This window comes from Grammomys surdaster, unplaced genomic scaffold, assembly GCF_004785775.1.
Source record: "Grammomys surdaster isolate TR1022 unplaced genomic scaffold, NIH_TR_1.0 125669, whole genome shotgun sequence".
Lineage (NCBI taxonomy): Eukaryota > Metazoa > Chordata > Mammalia > Rodentia > Muridae > Grammomys > Grammomys surdaster.
In genome coordinates, this window is record NW_021620506.1 from 1,088,483 (window position 1) to 1,106,328 (window position 17,846).

Below are 17,846 nucleotides of genomic sequence, written 5' to 3' on the forward strand. Positions count from 1 at the left end.
CCTCCCTCCCTCCCTCCCTCCCTCTCTGCTGTTGTCACAGTTACCTTGTCAGCTCTGAGCAGTGCTTTACTGATTCCCTTTGTTGATTGGTTCATGGGGCGTGGAGTGTCCATAGAGCAGCTTTTACCCAGTGATGACAGTCTTCTCTCCTTGTCCTGTTCACCTAGTCCTAGAAGCAAAACACTGTACCTGCATGTTTCATTCCTTTGGGTCTTCATTTTGAGCATTAAAAGTCATAATATGAACATCTTACAGGCTCATGAAATTATTAATTCATTACCAGTACTTAGTTTTAAGTACTATAACTAGTTGGTATGGATTTTTGTTAGTATTAATGCAACAACCTATGATCCTTATTAAGTGCATTGAATTGCTGACTGTAAAAGATTTAATTAATTTTAAATTATTTTCTATTTCTCAGTATATAAGAAAGTTTAATATTATCATCCATGTTTACTGAAATAAAATAATGAGGTTTCAATAAAAATATAGTAGAATGAGACGCACACTCTTCTGAGGTTTAGGAAGAAGTTGTTTTTGTTAATTTGTGAGATATTTTATATGTAAATTCATTGTTGTGGGTTTTTTTTTTTTTTTGAGTTTCAACAGGTGTTGATATAAAGCTCTTCATCCCCACTTAGCATGAAAAAGAATGCTAAAAGTGCTCCCCAGTATTAATAATAGCCAAATCAAACCAAACACATGTCCTCTTTTTAGAAGGGAGGGGTGATGAGTGGAGAGTTGTAGAGCCGAAGCTAACCTTCAACTTGCAGTTCTCCTCTTTCTGCTTCCCAAGTGCTCAGATGACAGTGTTTACCATTATGCCTGGCTAACGTGCTGTTTTGAGATATCTGTATACGATACACTTATAAATTTACTTATTTAATGTGCTTATATAACCAAAATAACATCCATTCTGAAGTATATTTAATCCCTATAAAAGAAGCACCATTAGCATAGTGTGGTGTATCAGCCACCTAATAATACAGTTTTTTAAAAGAATCATCTAACAAAATCTTTATGGCTGGCCTTTTTCACTTTCAGTTCTTGAAGGGTCATATTTGTGTCTGTTACCAATACTTCATAGCCTATAAAAGGAAACATTATTTTTTATATGAAAAAGTAATTCCTAAACAAATAAAAATGTTCATGAATAAAAGGTTCTTTTTCTTGTTGACTATTATTCCCATTGCACCCTAAGCCTTTTAGAAATAGAATGGTTTTGTTCTCCTGCCTGCCTGCCTGCCTGCCTGCCTGCCTGCCTGCCTGCTTACACAGGTTTTATACCAGTTACCAAGGCTTGCCAAGACTTGAGTCTCCTCCAGCTGTAGTCTTCGGTGTAGCTGGGACGATGAGACTGCAGGTGTGAGATGGGAACTGTCACTCCTGGCAGAACTCTGCAGACAAGCACTACAGGGTTGTTGTTTTTAGGTTTTTGTTTTTTGGTTTTTTTGGTAATGTTATGCATTACTAGTGTATTTTTCTTTATTCATTTTGTACGTTAAGAATATATGTTTGTTTAGGGTTGAAAAGAGCAATGTGATACTTCTTGATATACTATCTTAATGCAAAGTAATACATCTATAATATTATATAAGAGAAAAGATATACATTCATTTTTACAGGATTTGAGATAGATACCCCAGATGATTTTGGCAGAACCTGTCTACATGCAGCTGCAGCTGGAGGGTATGTTAATAGTATTTTCATTTCTTTTAAAAAGTGCAGGGGGGAATTATGGAAGTCATTAGAGTATACATTTAATGTCTTAAGATTGTCTGGGTCGGGGGGGGGGGGAGGTAGGTCACAGAGAGAGGGAAGTCACGGAGGCTGTCTCTTTGTTCCTTTTTATTAGTTTTGAGTTGCCACAAAATGGAAACTGAATGAACCATGGCTGGATATTAACAAAAGACAGTCCAAGGCAGCAAAAGTTGTTTTTGTTTGTTTGTTTGTTTGTTTGTTTCATTTTGTTATTTGTCTTCTTTCAACTAAATCATAAGTATTAAGCAGGAAAGAACAAGCCTACAAAAGGAAACACTACTTTTTATATGAAAAAGTAATTTCTAAACAAATAAAAATGTTCGTGAAATGATGAGAACATCAAAAATATTATGAATATTCTGAATAATACTATAATATCATCAGAGAGAAAATTGATGTTGCAGTTATGTGTTGGCTCAGAAGAAGAAATGTTGTGATTAGAACATTTTAGACTAAATTTTATTTAAATTATTTTAGTTCCCCAAGCATGGCCCCCTTAGATTTTTGAGGCAGAGTTTTGCTTTGTAGCCAAGGATGCTGAATCACTCGGCCCTCCAGCCCCTGCCTCTGAAGTGCTGGAATTATAAGCATGCAGTGCTTTCCTTGTTTGCACTTAAGTTCTAAGAAGTACTCTTGGGGAGCTCATCAGTCGCTGACAGCACTCTGTTACCGTAATGCTTCTCATAAGTTAGATTTGTGCTGAGCCAAGAATGCCACCAAGTCCAAATTACGGAGATGAATTGAACATATATGAATCACTTCTTTATTTTTCTAAGGTCACCAGAGGATAGACATTTCAGTTAAAACCTAATTTGTATGTAACTTGTCTATAAGGGAAGTCAACAGGCATGCTTTTCATTATAATATACAAAGTTGATGTTGGGTGTATAAAAATCTATAACAAGCATATAAGAATGTCCTATAATTTTAACTAAGGTTCAGTTTGAACAATAATGATAGCATAGGAGACAGTGGGAGAAATTGACTTGCCACTATTATGTGCATTTCAAAGGTACAGGATTGTCTGTTGTTTGTTTTTAATTCTTTTTAATTTATTGTTTTAAAACCCCTAAATTTAAGACATTTAAATATAAGTATTGGTAGAAAATTATTTAAATCTCGAGTCCGGAGTTTCTACCCTGCCTTTGGTTATTGAATTCCCAGATAAAAAACACACACAGCCTTTATATTTACAACAATCCCTAAACAGCACAATAGCTGGGCAGCTGCCTACCCTACCCTCCATGCTGTTAGAGTGTACTTTCCTGTCAGTAACCCCAAGTTGTTACTTTCTATTTACTGCACTCAATCTGGGCTGCTCTTAACTCCAATTGGCCAGCCCATGGTGGGGGTTGGGGAGTAAATTTCTTTACTCTCTAACCCATGACAGCTTCTCCTTGCTCCCTCCTAAGCTTTCTTCCTCTTCCTCATCCTCCTCTCCTGCAAGCTTGTGAAGCTTAAACCCCACCCATGTCTTCTCTGCCCAGCTGTTAGCTGTTGGCATCTTTATTTGCCATTCACAATTAACTGGGGGCAAGGTCACTTAGCTAGCATCTATGTATGAACTCTCTCTTATCTGAAGCAACCAGTTTTGGGAGCTCAAATTAGCATTGGAATATAAGCAGCATCAGGTTAAACCACTATAAAAAAAAATCTCTTAGGATCTCTTAAAAATATGATCTTTTCTACAATAATATAATTCATTTGTTTATTTCTTATGTGCCAGTATTTATGTAAATCACTTTTTAAAAGCTAAATATAGTGGGAAGTAATCCTCATTTTAAATATGCATTTATGCTTCATTAAGCCTACCATTTTTATCATAAAAATCACTGGCAATTATACTTTCAAACTCTTTTTCCCCCCCGACTAGAAATTTGGAGTGCCTAAACCTTCTGCTGAATACTGGTGCAGACTTCAACAAAAAGGATAAATTTGGAAGGTAATCTGTGACTTAGCTCCTGTAGAGCAAGATTAAATTTGCTTATTTAATGGCTTGCTTGACCTTTAACTGACTTCTGAAACTTAACTTTATGTGTTACACAGCATCTTTTGAGTTGTAATCATGATTACTTAAAACTCTGAAGTAGGGCCTGGTATATGGTTTATCTTCCTCAAGTGCACAGGGATGGGTTTGTTCCCTAGCACTGCTGAAAGGAACAGAAAAAGAGCACACGCCTGTACACCAGCCAGCTGAAGTCAGTAACCCAGTCTCAATCCCAGTCTTTTCATTGAGTTCTCCCTACAGTCCTAGGCTCCCTCTGTTCTTTTCTTAAATTATTATTTAAGGATTTGTTTTATTTGTGTATGTGTTCTACTTGTATGCCTGTGTACCACATGTGCACAGTACTCATGAGGCCAAAAGAGGATACCAAATCCCTTGAACCAAGTTCCAGATCATTGTGAGCTCATCATGTGGATGCTGTGCATTGAACCCAGGACCTCTGGAAGAGCAGCCAGTGCTTTTAACTGCTGAGCCAGCTCTCTAGCTCTATCCCTATTCTTCTTGGTAATAATAATCGTCCTCTTTCTGTAATTAATGGCATGGAAATTTAAAACTTCATTATACCAAAGTACCTTCAAAAAACTCAAGAGTACCTAGAACTTTTCCAAGTCAATTTTTGTGAGAGATCCTTCTTCCCACTACTAAAAGGAAAAAATAGGTTACAAATATATGTGTGATTTTTTTCCCCTTCTCTTCTTATTCATACCCATATGACCCACTGAGTACAATCTACAGAAGAGCAGCTAAAAGGACAAAATCTCATTGTCTAGTCTTACTCTTCTAGCATTTATAGTAGTAGCAGTTGAAGCTTCTATTAACTATCCCTACTTATAGCAGGACTAGACATACAAAATACATTAAAACCATTCAGAAAAGAAGTAAATGCATTTGTTTGAAAGATGTAGATGACAGTCTAGGCATTGTGTGTCAGCTGGTAAGAACTGTGTGTTACACTGTGTTCTGGGGAAGGTGGAAATCAGAAGATGTATGGGGATATATTGGTGTATATGATAGTACTCACGTGAAGGGAAAAGAAAAAGGCTTGTGTGGTAGGAAGTAAGAAACGAAAAGAAGAAAGCTAAGCGCTGCTGGACTGTACAATGCTGAGGGATAGACCTACGGAATGAAATTTCATAGCTAATTTTTATTTGTTTTTATTTGCACATTCCATGCAACAAATAACATAGAGGGTTTTGATATTCTTACTATGAGCTTAAAAGCTTTTTTTTTCCCAGGGTTAGCTGCATTTTTAAAAATCTCTGTAATAGCTATGCATCATGGCACATTCCCACATTTGGGAGGAAGATCTGTTTAAGGTCTAGGCCAGCCAGGGCTGCATAGTGCATGAGACCCTCTCTCAAACAAACAAATAAAAAACTCTATAGTATTATCCAATAAGGCAAAATAATGTTTTTGCTATCATTTTCCTAAGTCAATGTATTAGAGAGGAAAAATACACTGTAAGGAGCTCTGAATTAAACTTATTATAATTTTTGTTTTTTATTTAATGAGATCATAGAATCACCTATGTTTAATAGCATTCTGTGTAATTTTAGTAATTAGAGAGAAATAAGCTGTGATTATTCGGTTTTCAGAGATTAAACCAATAAACACTAGCTCATCTGAATAGGAAATTAGTCTGTACGACTGTGCCTAAGTTACTACTCCAGAAACTGGTATTACTGTTGAGTCCTGTGTGGACTTGATAATAATAACTCTTCTATGCGTCTTTTTTTTCTCTTTGCTTTTATTACTGAAGACATGGACTGTGGGACGGACATTTTTGTTAATATAAGGCAAGCTTTATTAAAATGAAAGTCTTTATGTTTCTCAGCAGAATATAATGGTTGGAATTGATTTGGGAATATAGTGTAACTAAACGTGTTGGAACAAGGGTTAGCTATGGTCTGTTTACAAACGTGTGTTTCTGACTTTTACCTTTCTTGTGTTAATTTGGTCACAAAAGATCTCCACTGCACTATGCTGCTGCCAACTGCAATTACCAGTGCCTGTTTGCTCTTGTGGGATCAGGAGCAAGTGTGAATGACCTCGATGAGAGAGGCTGCACACCCCTGCACTATGCAGCTACGTCAGACACAGACGGCAAGTAAGTACCATGTGGGCAAAAGAGCATTATTACTTCTACAAATTGACATCTTTGTATGGGGACTGTTTTACTGCAAGTGTGTATCTTCTTTATGTATTATTATCATCCCTGAATCCACAGTTTATAAAATAAATATATTTCGTTATTATTACAAAATTCTAGCTGTTGCTGTCTTCCAAATATCTGGTCCTTACTTGAAAAGTCAGGTAGTCTTTTCTCATTCTTCCTGCAAAACAGTATTTGTTTTTGGTTTGTAGTTTGTGGTTTTTTTTATTTCAGAGTTTCTCTGTGTAGCCCTGGCTGTCCTGGAACTCACTCTATAGGAAAAAAAAAAATGATTAGCATCACAGTGTGTATGCCTACACACAGACACACTTAGTTGAAAATAAAGTATTTTTTAAAACTACAGAGCTCAGGTATTAAGAACTATATTACTAGGCAGTGGTGGTACTTGCCTTTAATCTCAGTACTTGGAAGACAAAAGCAGACCTATCTCTGTATTTGAGGCCAGCCTAGTCTACAAAACGAGTTCCAAAACCCTGTCTTAAAAACAAACAAAAACTGTAACCTGATTCTAGCCATCTTTTGAGTGTATATTGAGCCTTATTATCTGAATAAGTAAATAACCACACGCACACCCTTGACCTGATCTTACCTTATAGGAAGGAGTGGAGTTGACAGTCAATACTCAGAGACCCTTTTGGGCCAAGTTTTAGCAAATCCAATTTAGTCTCAGAGTACTAGTTGAATTATCAGAAACCATGCTTATGTATAAAACAGTATACCAGCTGTAGTTTGAATAATAATCCAGTTGGTAAAGCATTTATGAATTTTATGTTGTTAGAAGCCTAGTACGTTGATTTATCAAACATAAAAAGCATTAGTAGTATTATAGTTGCATAGAATTTTTATACGTTAATTTAGCTTGTACTTTGAAACAAACTTAAGACTTTAGAGATTTAGACCAAGTTAAGAAAATGGTAGTAATTACCACCAGGCAGTGGTGGCGCACACCTTTATAATCCCAGCGCTTGGGAGGCAAAGGCAGGCGGATTTCTGAGTTTGAGGCCAGCCTGGACTACAGAGTGAGTTCCAGGACAGCCAGGGCTACACAGAGAAACCTTGTCTCAAAAAACAAAAAAAAAGAAGGAAAGGAAGGAAGGAAGGAAGGAAGGAAGGAAGGAAGGAAGGAAGGAAGGAAGGAAGGAAGGAAATGGTAGTAATTACCATAAGCAGACTTATCTGATGTGCAAATGTATCTGACATATATAATATCCCTATTGTATAAGACTAGTGGTCATTTATACTTCTTCCTAAATAGTTATATAAAAGGGCCCTTTTATTGTTAAAAGCCTGACAAAATTAACAATACAAAACAACAACAACCAAAAAACTGTGGTTTTATGGGTATTTTAAAATTTTATGGGTATAAAATATTAATAAGAGAATAATTACCAGTATTTAATCATTGGCTTTTAAAATGTAAGTGGAAAGGCTAGGCATGGTGGGAAGCAAAGGCAGGAGGATCCCATAAGTTCAGATTGGCCTAGTCTACATAGAGAGTTCCAGGACAGCCAGACTGTGTAGAGAGAGATCTTGTGCCACATACATGCATGCATGCATGCATACATACATACATACGTACATACGTACATACTTGCATACACATGTACCTTGTCCCAAATGAATGTAGGTGAATAAGTATATAAAAATATGTTTGATACTAAAGATATAAAGTCTAATGTAAAGCTCCACAGCTTCCATTCTAAATGCTTATTTTTACTGTATAAAAAAGTTTATTGAGTTTTATATAGTCTTTAGGTCTGTTTAATTTTGGCATGTGATTTTTTTTTTAATTGCTACAGTGTTTTTTATAGTAAAGTATTTAAATTTTAGAATCTTCATTTTGCTGTTTTTGCATATAGGTGCCTGGAATACTTACTAAGAAATGATGCAAATCCCGGGATCCGGGACAAGCAAGGCTACAATGCAGTTCATTACTCAGCTGCATATGGTCACCGTCTGTGTCTTCAACTGGTAAGATCCTCAGTTCTTATGACAGGTCTAGTGTGAGTTTTTAGTAATATAACTAAAAGGAGACTACATGACCAGAAAACATTCAGTTTTTTTCTTTAACATTTTCAGACTCCATTTACCTCTTAAATTCATGGTTGCTTCAGTAAGATAACTCTTCTGTTTTTGTTTCCAAAAAAAATTAAGTCACTGAGCCCTGTGTGGTTTATAAGCTTAATCTTTAAGAGTCTAAAGCAGAAATATTGTAAAGGCTAGGCTAGCCTGTGCTGCGGTGAGATGTTGTCTTACTGCATCTTAGATGTAGATTAGTATTTAATATTTTGAGGGGGAGTCAGGCACAGCAGTGTACCCTTGCAGTCCTAATTTCGAGGCTGAGGAAGGACACTAGCTTGAGTCCAGGACAACATTGTGAGACACTACCTCAATCAAACAAACCATTGAACAACAAGAACAAAAACAGATAAATCTCTGAAGAAGGTTCCTAAAATGATGTTGTGTTTCTTGAGAGAGTCACACATAACCAGGCTGGCCTCCAGCAAACTATATAACCGAAGATGACCTTGAACTTTTGTTCCTCCACTTCTGAATTCAAGCATGCACCATCACAGCTAGTTTATGTGATCTGGGGATCCACTTCATATAGCACATGACCAACACTCATGTACCACCAGCCTCCAGATCCTCCTAATAGTCAACATCTAGGTCTGGTTGCCTTTATCCTTTCAAATACATATTTTCCTTATTTCTTTTAAAGATGTAACTATATCTTACTTGAAAAATAAAAGCCCCTGAAAAAGTTAGATTTCTCCCATATGTTTAGAGAACTCTGCAAGGTCCTTTCATTTCCCAGTTCTTCCTAATAAAGGATAGTCACTTCTGCAAAAGAAGCTTGAATTTCAACTGTGGTCTTGTCCTGGAATAGACATATCATCCTGGACCCTACTGTGCCAAACTGGAAGGGAAGAAATGAGTTAAAATATAGTCTTGTGTGACAGATCTATAAGGTTCCAGTTTCCTTTATAGATATATAATAGGCATTGCTTCCTTTCAATAGAAAATAAAATTGAAGGTATAGAAGATGGTCAACATATTTAATATAGCATTTAATGTGCTACTATAAAAATAACCCATATTTCCTAGGTTACTATGGTTCTTTAGAATAAAATCTTAGGCTATGTATATAAATGTGTTACCTACTGTAGTGTCTAATTATCTATGTAAAAGACGTCTTTTCTGGAGGCAAAGAAAGCATGAGTTTAAAACAAACTAACAGCCTTATATCAATAACGATGTCAAAAAAATATATTAATATATATAAATAACTTTGTAAAATGCTATTTCTAACTTTTATTTCAGATTGCAAGTGAAACTCCTTTAGATGTTGTAAGTATCAATCGATTCTCCCAACATTCAAAATAGACTACTACCACTCAAGATAGTGTGTTTCTCTGTTCTCATTAGAACTGAAGTTAGACACTGAGACCAATACAGTGACAAGAATGTGTGTTCAGTAAGAGAAGGCATTTATCTGATGGGAGAATATTTCCTCAAACTCCTAGTTAATAAAACTCTTATGTCTTAGTTAGGATTTTACTGCTGTGAACAGACACCATGACCAAGGCAACTTTTATAAGGCCAACATTCAATTGGGGCTGGCTCACAGGTTCAGAAGTTCAGTCCATTATCATCAAGGTGGGAACATGACAGCATCCAGGCAGGCATGGTACAGGAGATGCTGAGAGTTCTACATCTTCGTCTGAATGTTCCTAGCAAAAGACTGACTTCCAGACAGCTAGGATGGGGGTCTCAAAGCCCATGCGCCCACAGTGACACACCTACTCCAGCAAGGCCACACCTCCTAATAGTACCACTCCCTGGACCAAGCATTTACATCGTACTATACTGCTGTGGCTCTCTTGTTCTGTGGGCTTTCTTATTGTTGTACTCTCCAGTGGATTGGAGTAAGGCATGGGAGAAGTAACTACTATGAAATATTTTAAAGTATCTTTCCTAACATTTTTAAATGTCTCTCTTTAACTTTTAATGTCTCTTCTTTTTTCAGTTAATGGAAACCTCGGGAACAGACATGTTGAGTGATTCAGATAATAGAGCAACAATAAGCCCTTTACATTTGGCTGTAAGTACTGCCTTTGTAGCCAACTTGATAGCTATTTCACTACAGATCTTCAGTATGTACTTGTGTTGACTCAAACTAACGCCCTAGACATTTGGTTGGTATAGTAATTTTCATAGAATTAGAACTTTAAGGACTTATTTGGTACATTCTTGGTTATCTGTTTCTCACTTTCCTTTTTAAGCAGTGGTTCTTGGCTCCCTCAAGCCCTGCTTTTAAGTGAGAAAATATGATTTTTGACATGAATTTAAAATGTGGTGCCCCCATAGGAGGACCATAATTTGTTAAGTAGATAATATACACCACCCAGTTTCTATAAGTTTCAGCAGTTGTTGGCTTGCTGGTGGCCATGACTGCTGGCTAATTGTAGAGTCAGTGCTACTTCACTTTCGCTGCTGTAGGATTTGGATGCATGCTCTATAATTTCCCATCCATCTTCAGATTCTTCCTGAGTGCCAGTCACTGAGACACAGAGATTAAGAAATACTAAGTAAAACCCATCTTAGCTCCTCTGTACTGAAAAAATTTGGGTAGAGGACTTTAATCATCAGAAGACCAGGATATTTGACTCTATTTGACCCTTAGTGTTAAGTACAGAACTTCATTTAACAGGATCACTAGTTCAGTAATCCATTTGTTTACTTTTTTTTCACATGTTCTATAACTTTTTATCTTAATTTTCTCCTTGCGTATGATCACTAACATACTGAATCTTTCTGCCTCTTGTTCCCCTCCCCCACCTTAGTTATCCAAATTACCAATAAGGCTTAGTTAAGATTTCTGTTGCAGTGATAAGACAACATGACCAAAAGCTAATAGGAGAATGTCTTAGCTACTGTTACTGTTGCTGAGAAGAGACACTATGACCAAGGCATTTTATAGAAGAAAGCATTTAACTGGGGACTTGTTTACAGTTTCAGAGAGTAAGTCCATGACCCATTATGGCAGGGAGCATGGTGACAGGTGGGCAGGCCTGCCACTGGCACAATAGCTAAGAGCTCATGATCTGAGAGAGAAAGCAGGACTGGGCCTGGTGTAGGCTTTTGAAACCTCAAAGCTCATTCCCAGTGACTTACCTCCACCACCAAGGCCACGCCTCCTAATCCTTCCTAAGTAGTTCACCAACTGGGGACCAAGCATTTAAATATGAGTCTGTGGAAAACATTCTCATTTAAACCACTGAGTTATTTTGCTTATACTTCCAGATTACAGTTTATTACTGAAGGCCATCAGGGTAGAAATTCAAACAGACCAGGAATCTAGAGGCAGGAGCTAATTTGCTTACTGACTTTTCACCTTTGGCTTGTTTAGCCTGCTTTCTTAGAACCCAGAACCTTCAGCCCAGGAGTGGGCCCACCTACAATGGGCTGGGTCCTCACTCATCACTAAGAAAATGCCCTGCAGGCTTGCCTATGGGCAAGATCTTACTCTGGCATTTTCTTAGTTGAGGCTCACTCCTCTCAGATAACTTTAGCTTGAGTCAACTTGACATAAAACCCAGCTCCTTGTCTTCTTGCTAGGCTTGAACTGTAAGTACTAAGTCTGAAAATGTAAAGTCAGTATGGAAAGAGTAAAAGAGAAAAGTAGCTCTTTTACTATTGGTGAGAAAAAAAGGAACTTTTGAGTAGAAAACATGGTGTTTCTTGCATTGTCACTGTCAGTCATTTCTTGGGCATTTGCTAGATGCTAGATTTCTTTCCTCTTTGGTAGAGAATCAATAAATCCGCATCAGTGGCTTCTGACAATCTTGTAGTCTCTCATAGGACTATCTTACTAACGTATTGTTGTTACTTTTCTGTTCGCCAGTTTGACAAATTCTTCCCTCCCTCTCTTCATTACTCACAGGGAGGGTCTTGCTTTGTAGCCCAAGCTAGCCTTAAACTGAGAGTCCCTTATCTTAGCCTCCCATAATCTGTGATTACAGCCCTGTGTTCCCCATTAAATACTTCCTTAAGCATCTCTTAGAGCACTGTTCAATTATGTTAGATCTCTAAAACTTTTGTGTCTTAAATATTGAAACAATTGTGACAATAGTTGTGTATTTCCCCTCCTTCTGGCTGCTACCATAAATTTAACTAGATACACAGTTCCTTCATTTTTGAGTTTACATCTGAGCGTGTGTGCATTGTATTTTGTATTCAATCAGCTTATCAATGGACGCTTAGATTGCGCCATCTCTTGGCTATCTCAGTATAGCTGTGTTAGATAGGCTTTCTAAACTGAAAGTTTGTAATTAAGTTCAATGAAATGTTATATTGCAAGTTTTGCATTTTATATCTGTCTTACTTAGGGTTTCCATTGCTGTGAAGAAATACCACAACCAAGGACTCTTATAAAGGAAAACATTTCATTGGGGTTGGCTTACAGTTTCACAGAGTTAAGTCCATTATTATCATGGTGGGAAATATGCCAGTGTCCCAGCAAACATGGTGCTGGAGAAGGAGCTGAGAGCTCTACATCTTGATCTGTAGGTAGCAAAAGGGAACTGTCTTCCACCCTGGTTGGAATTTGAGCATAGGAAAGACCACCTCCACAGTGACACACTTTCTCCAACAGTGCCACACCTCCTAATAGTACCACTCCCCATGAGCCAAGCAAGCATTCAAACACATGAGTCTATGGGGATCATACCTATTCAAACTACCATAATATCTCATCCTAAGAGACTTTCAAAAATTAGTTGAAATAGTTTACTTTCTTTTATTATTATTTTCAATTCACCTCTTCAACCTGATACAGTGGGACACTGGAATGAGGTCTTAGGAAAGTCTTATTCCTAAATTTGTTGGTATTAGACATACAGGCTTTTCCTTTGGTCCCGTAGAGGAGCTGATGAGGAGAAGAGCCCTATAACAAAGCACTATCATTTTCTCGCCCCCCCCCCTTTTTTTTTTTTGGTTGTTCTTGGAGTAGCATGAGTTCTTTCACTATATTGCCAAGTAAAATTGGATGTGAATCTAGAATGAATTCTATGTCTACACTCACTTTAATCTTTGAGATAGTTAACCTTTTCAGTCATTAAGCTTCCTACATAGACATCAGTAGAACCAAGCTTTCTCTTTGCTTATACTTGCTGGCTTTTTCTTTCCTTCTTTTAGAGTGGGTATCCTGAACCCAGAGTACCCTGTTTTCAGATCATCTCACAAATTATTTGATTCTGTTCTATCTTGCATGAATTCTGGAAATTGAACTTAGAGGTCACTAGGCTTGTGTCCCAACTGCCATTACACACAGAACCATTTTGCCAGCCTGCTTTTTGGACATTTTACACAAGAAGTACTGCTTTATTATCCTTTGAAGCTTGTTCTTTATTCCCTACACAGTATCCTGTCCAGTATAAATAATATATGTGCCATTAACATCTTGTAAAATGAATTGTCTGCAAAGCTTCTTTAGGCTGTGTAATGAGGGGAGCTCCATTTTTTCTGACAGATCTTTACGTCTCACTGGTTTTCACAGTTATCACAGTGCCTGACAAATATTCTCTCAGGTCCCAGTTGAATACTTCTGTACTAGGAGATATGTTTGAGCTCTAGCACATTTTGGAATCAAGGTAGTTGTTTTATGAGAAATATGAGAAATCAAGACTTGAGCCCTGGCTCGTGTCAAATTACACTTCTGTCCTTGTGATTTAAGTCCAGTAAAGCTCTGTCAAAGACTCAGTGTCCCAGCCACCGCACCTATCAGGAGCACGAGCTTTCTGGTCCTAATCTTACAGCCAGAGCTTCCAGTGACTTCATGTCACATCTGTGTTTTGATGTCTGCCATGATTCAAGCATTGTTACCACCTGTCATTTGAGGTTTTATTATGTATAGACTATATATTCCTTAATGTGGAAGAGTACTAGTGATTAATCCAAAATAAAAATCTATAGTTTAAATTTTCTGGCTTCTCAATATAGAAGTTAGTAGTATGTCAGGCGTAACAATATAAAGATAAATTTTCTTACTTTACATTTTTCAGTGCAGAGGAGTATTGGGCATGTAACTCTGGAAAACTTGCTTACTTCCTTACTTACCTAGCACACACAAGTCCTTAGTTCCCATCCCCAGAACTGAGGAGGTGGGGAATCTACTCAGGGAGTTGGTCTAAATTACATATTTTTCTTTCTAGGCTTATCATGGTCACCATCAAGCCCTGGAAGTGCTGGTACAGTCTTTATTAGATCTTGATGTAAGGAATAGTAGTGGTAGAACACCCCTAGATCTCGCAGCATTTAAGGGCCATGTTGAATGTGTGGATGTACTCATTAATCAGGGGGCTTCAATCCTCGTAAAAGATTACGTTTTGAAGAGAACACCTATCCATGCAGCAGGTATGCCAAATATTATACTTGATTTGCTATTTATATCTTAATATACTTTTGTACTGCTACTGGTAATTGTGTTTACTTCTTATGTTAAACAGGCAAATGATTGTATTCTGGAGGAAAGACAACACTTTAAAAAAAAACATAAAATGAAAGTTATTTTAGATTAACTAATGGTAACCATTAATGTTTTAAAATAAAACTTTATTTTTAAGACTTACTTGATTTCATATATATGAATGTTTTGCCTGTATGAATATATGTGTATGCCACATATGTGTCTTGTGTTTATGGAAACCAGAAGATGTCCTATCCCCCAGAACTGGAGTTATGGGTGAGCCATCATGTAGGTGTTAGGGACCAAGCCCATGTACCAATCACTCTTGGCCACTAAACCATCTCTTTAGCCCTAATAGATGTTTTTGCTTATTTTACTAGTCTAGTACACTGCATTAAATGCTTAGAAAAAAATATTGTAGACTATTAACTTCTGCAAAAGCTACTTCAAATTGTAATTTTATAATGTTGGCAATGTATGAAAAATGCAGCAATCTGTAACCAAGTTGTTACTGATATGTGGGAAAAGACTGGGAAGGGGAAGGGGAACAATCATAGAAATGGTTAGTACCAGCAGTATATAAGTAGAAGACACACATTTCCCAACTCTTTACAGGCAATACTCATTTTCAATAGCCAAGACTGGTACAATTAAAAGATAGTAGTCAAGCCAAGTGATGGTGGCTCATGCCTTTAATTCCAGCACCCAGGAAGCAGAGGCAGATGGATCTCTTGAATTAGAGGCTAGCCTGATCTACAGAATGTGTTCCAGGACAGCCAGGGCTACATAGTGAAACCCTTTCTTGAAAAATAAAACAAGAAGAAAGGAAGGAAGGAAAAAAGAGGAAAAAGAAGAGAAAAATAGTAGTTAGATGTTTTTCTTAGTTCCTGTCTTTATGTAATCTGATTCAGTTCACTTTTGTTTATGGAGTGATCTTTAAGAAGTCACTCAAGTATATTACTTGAGTTCTACTTGTACTGTTTGGGAAAGGATACATTTTAGAAAACTTTAGAAATATAGTACATACTGTTGCTCCCAGAAAAGCTTTTTAAAACTATTGGATATTCAGGCAAAGGTTAGAAACAACTGTTTTAATGAACATTTAAACTCTCATAATAAATATGGTTGTAAAAACTGTCAAGTGGTATGAATAAGATCATTTTCTACTATAAATAAGAGTAGAGACAAATCTTTATCCACAAAATTATATAACCACAGATTTATTTACAGAACTGATTTAAAGCTTTAAATGGAGTATTTGTCGCCCCCACTCTTTTTTTTTTAATATATCTATATAAGACATGGTCCCATCACCCTACACTGACTTAGAACTCTGCTGTATGTAACCTGTGACTGCCTCAAAGTGACAATTTTCCTACATCAGCCTCTGTCTCAAGTGCTAGGAATATAGGCACCCAGCAGGCTAATTCGTGAGAATTTTGAAAGATAAGGAGCTCTGAGACACTCTGCTATATAATGTACTGTAAGTGCTACCCATCATATAGAACAAAAAACACTCAATGAAACTGTTTCTATAGATGTTTTTCACAATCAGAGATATTTTGGGAAGCATCTTACTACTTATGTACTATAAAGAAAGCACAATTTTTTTCCTCTCTGAAGATTAGCACTACAGTGATACTATGGTGGTATTGTGGTTATTGAACTTAGAACACAACAACACTCATTAGAAGCTACTGTGTGCTGAATGTAAATGAATTAACATTTTAATAATAAGCGAAATAAACACTTTGATCTATCCCCAAGTATTTTGACACTTGTTTATTTCTAAGCTAAGAGCTGTTGCCAGAGTACAACATACAGACTGAGTGAGTGTAGTTTTGAGTGATATGTTTTTATAACTTACTAGAGTTTCATAGAACTGTTAAAAGTTACTGTAGAGAGGCTCAGGGTGCAGCTCAGCTGATAAAGTGCCTACCTAGCACATGTGAAGCCCTAGGTTTGATTCCCCGGTACGGCATAAAAGAGGGAATAGTCATGTATGCTTATGATAACAGAGGCAGAAAGGTCAGCAGTTCTATCCCCAGTACCATCTATAGAAGGCGTGGTTGTACTTAGTTGTAATTTCAGCACTTAGGAAGTAGTGGCAGAAAGATCAGAAGTTGACAATCAGTCATTCTTTGATAAACAGCGAATGTGAGGCTTGCCAAGCTACATGAGACTCTGTCTCAGAAAAAGTACTCTATACAGTTAGGCACTTAGTTTTCTCATTACTTTTTTGTGGTTGGAGGGGCTTAGAAATCATAGAAGATCTTTCTTTCTGTATCATTTTGTCACTTCCATATTTCCATACACTTAAAAGTTTACTATGTGTGCCAGAACCTGATTTTTGGAGGATATAACAATTTTAAAAGCTTTCTATTGAGATGAAGGGGTTGTTCTTCGGCTTGCCACTTAAGCTTTGGGGCATATGAAAACATTTCTTTATAAAATATGTAATCTATTAATGTATATGCCATTTGGAATTCTTTTCAGCTAAAAATCACCTAACCAAATGTGTCCTAATTGACAGGGATTCAGTCTCACCCCAGAGAGTGTACAGTCCTACAGTTCCATAGTGCCTTCACTCAGCATGCCATCAGAGTCCTTATCACCACTTGCTTTTGCATTTATGTCACAGGATCATTGCTACTTTACAGGACCACATCCACAACTGGGATTTTAGAAAGAGGGCCTTTCATTATAAAATGATTTGCCCAAAGCTCTCTAGACTTCTCAATATCTTCTTAATGGTTGACTCTAGACATTGTACTCACCCTGCAGCTAATCATTGATGAAAGAAAATATGATTGATATGATTGACTTGGTCTGTGACTGCCTTACTCTAACATAGTTGACTTGATTGTGCCCCCTAGCTGGAGACAAGTCACCCTTCTAAATAAAATGAGGATTCTGTTAGCATGGAGGATGATGAAGGGATAGCTGTGGAGTGTGTTGTTTTACTTGCTGTGAACAGATACGACTCCCTTAATAGCAAATACAGTATAAAACCTACTTTGCTGTCCTGATGCTTAATGAATTCATTAAAATTGTTTCAAAATTATATTCTGAAAGATGTGCTTACTCTATTTTTGTTATATTTATATATATTAATTTTTTATTTTTTATTTTTTACTTTATAGCAACAAATGGACATTCAGAATGCTTACGGTTATTAATAGGAAATGCAGAACCACAGAATGCAGTAGATATTCAAGATGGAAATGGACAGTAAGTTTCAGTAATTTTTAAATGTTTTTTTGAGACAGCATTTGAGTATATAATCCAGGCCTCCATCCCATAATCTCACTACCTCACCCTCTTTAGTGCTGGGATTAGAGGCATGTGCCACTATACTTTGCTCTTAAATTGATGTTAAAATATTAAATATTCTAATACTTTGGTCCCTATTTTAGTAAATATATCAAAGTTTGTAA

At 36.9% G+C, this 17,846-nt stretch overlaps 1 protein-coding gene across 3 annotated transcripts in view; it reads left to right on the plus strand.

Annotated features, from left to right (window-relative positions):
- Positions 1–17,846, plus strand: part of Ankrd28 (ankyrin repeat domain 28) — a 157,510-nt gene that overhangs the window by 124,382 nt on the left and 15,282 nt on the right. For all 3 annotated transcript variants that reach the window (XM_028787483.1, XM_028787484.1, XM_028787482.1), the window contains exons 12-19: positions 1,626–1,689; positions 3,635–3,703; positions 5,733–5,873; positions 7,799–7,910; positions 9,264–9,290; positions 9,970–10,044; positions 14,156–14,357; positions 17,553–17,640. In XM_028787483.1, the coding sequence (XP_028643316.1) occupies positions 1,626–1,689; positions 3,635–3,703; positions 5,733–5,873; positions 7,799–7,910; positions 9,264–9,290; positions 9,970–10,044; positions 14,156–14,357; positions 17,553–17,640 (778 nt within the window). The remainder of the gene's footprint in view (positions 1–1,625; positions 1,690–3,634; positions 3,704–5,732; positions 5,874–7,798; positions 7,911–9,263; positions 9,291–9,969; positions 10,045–14,155; positions 14,358–17,552; positions 17,641–17,846) is intronic.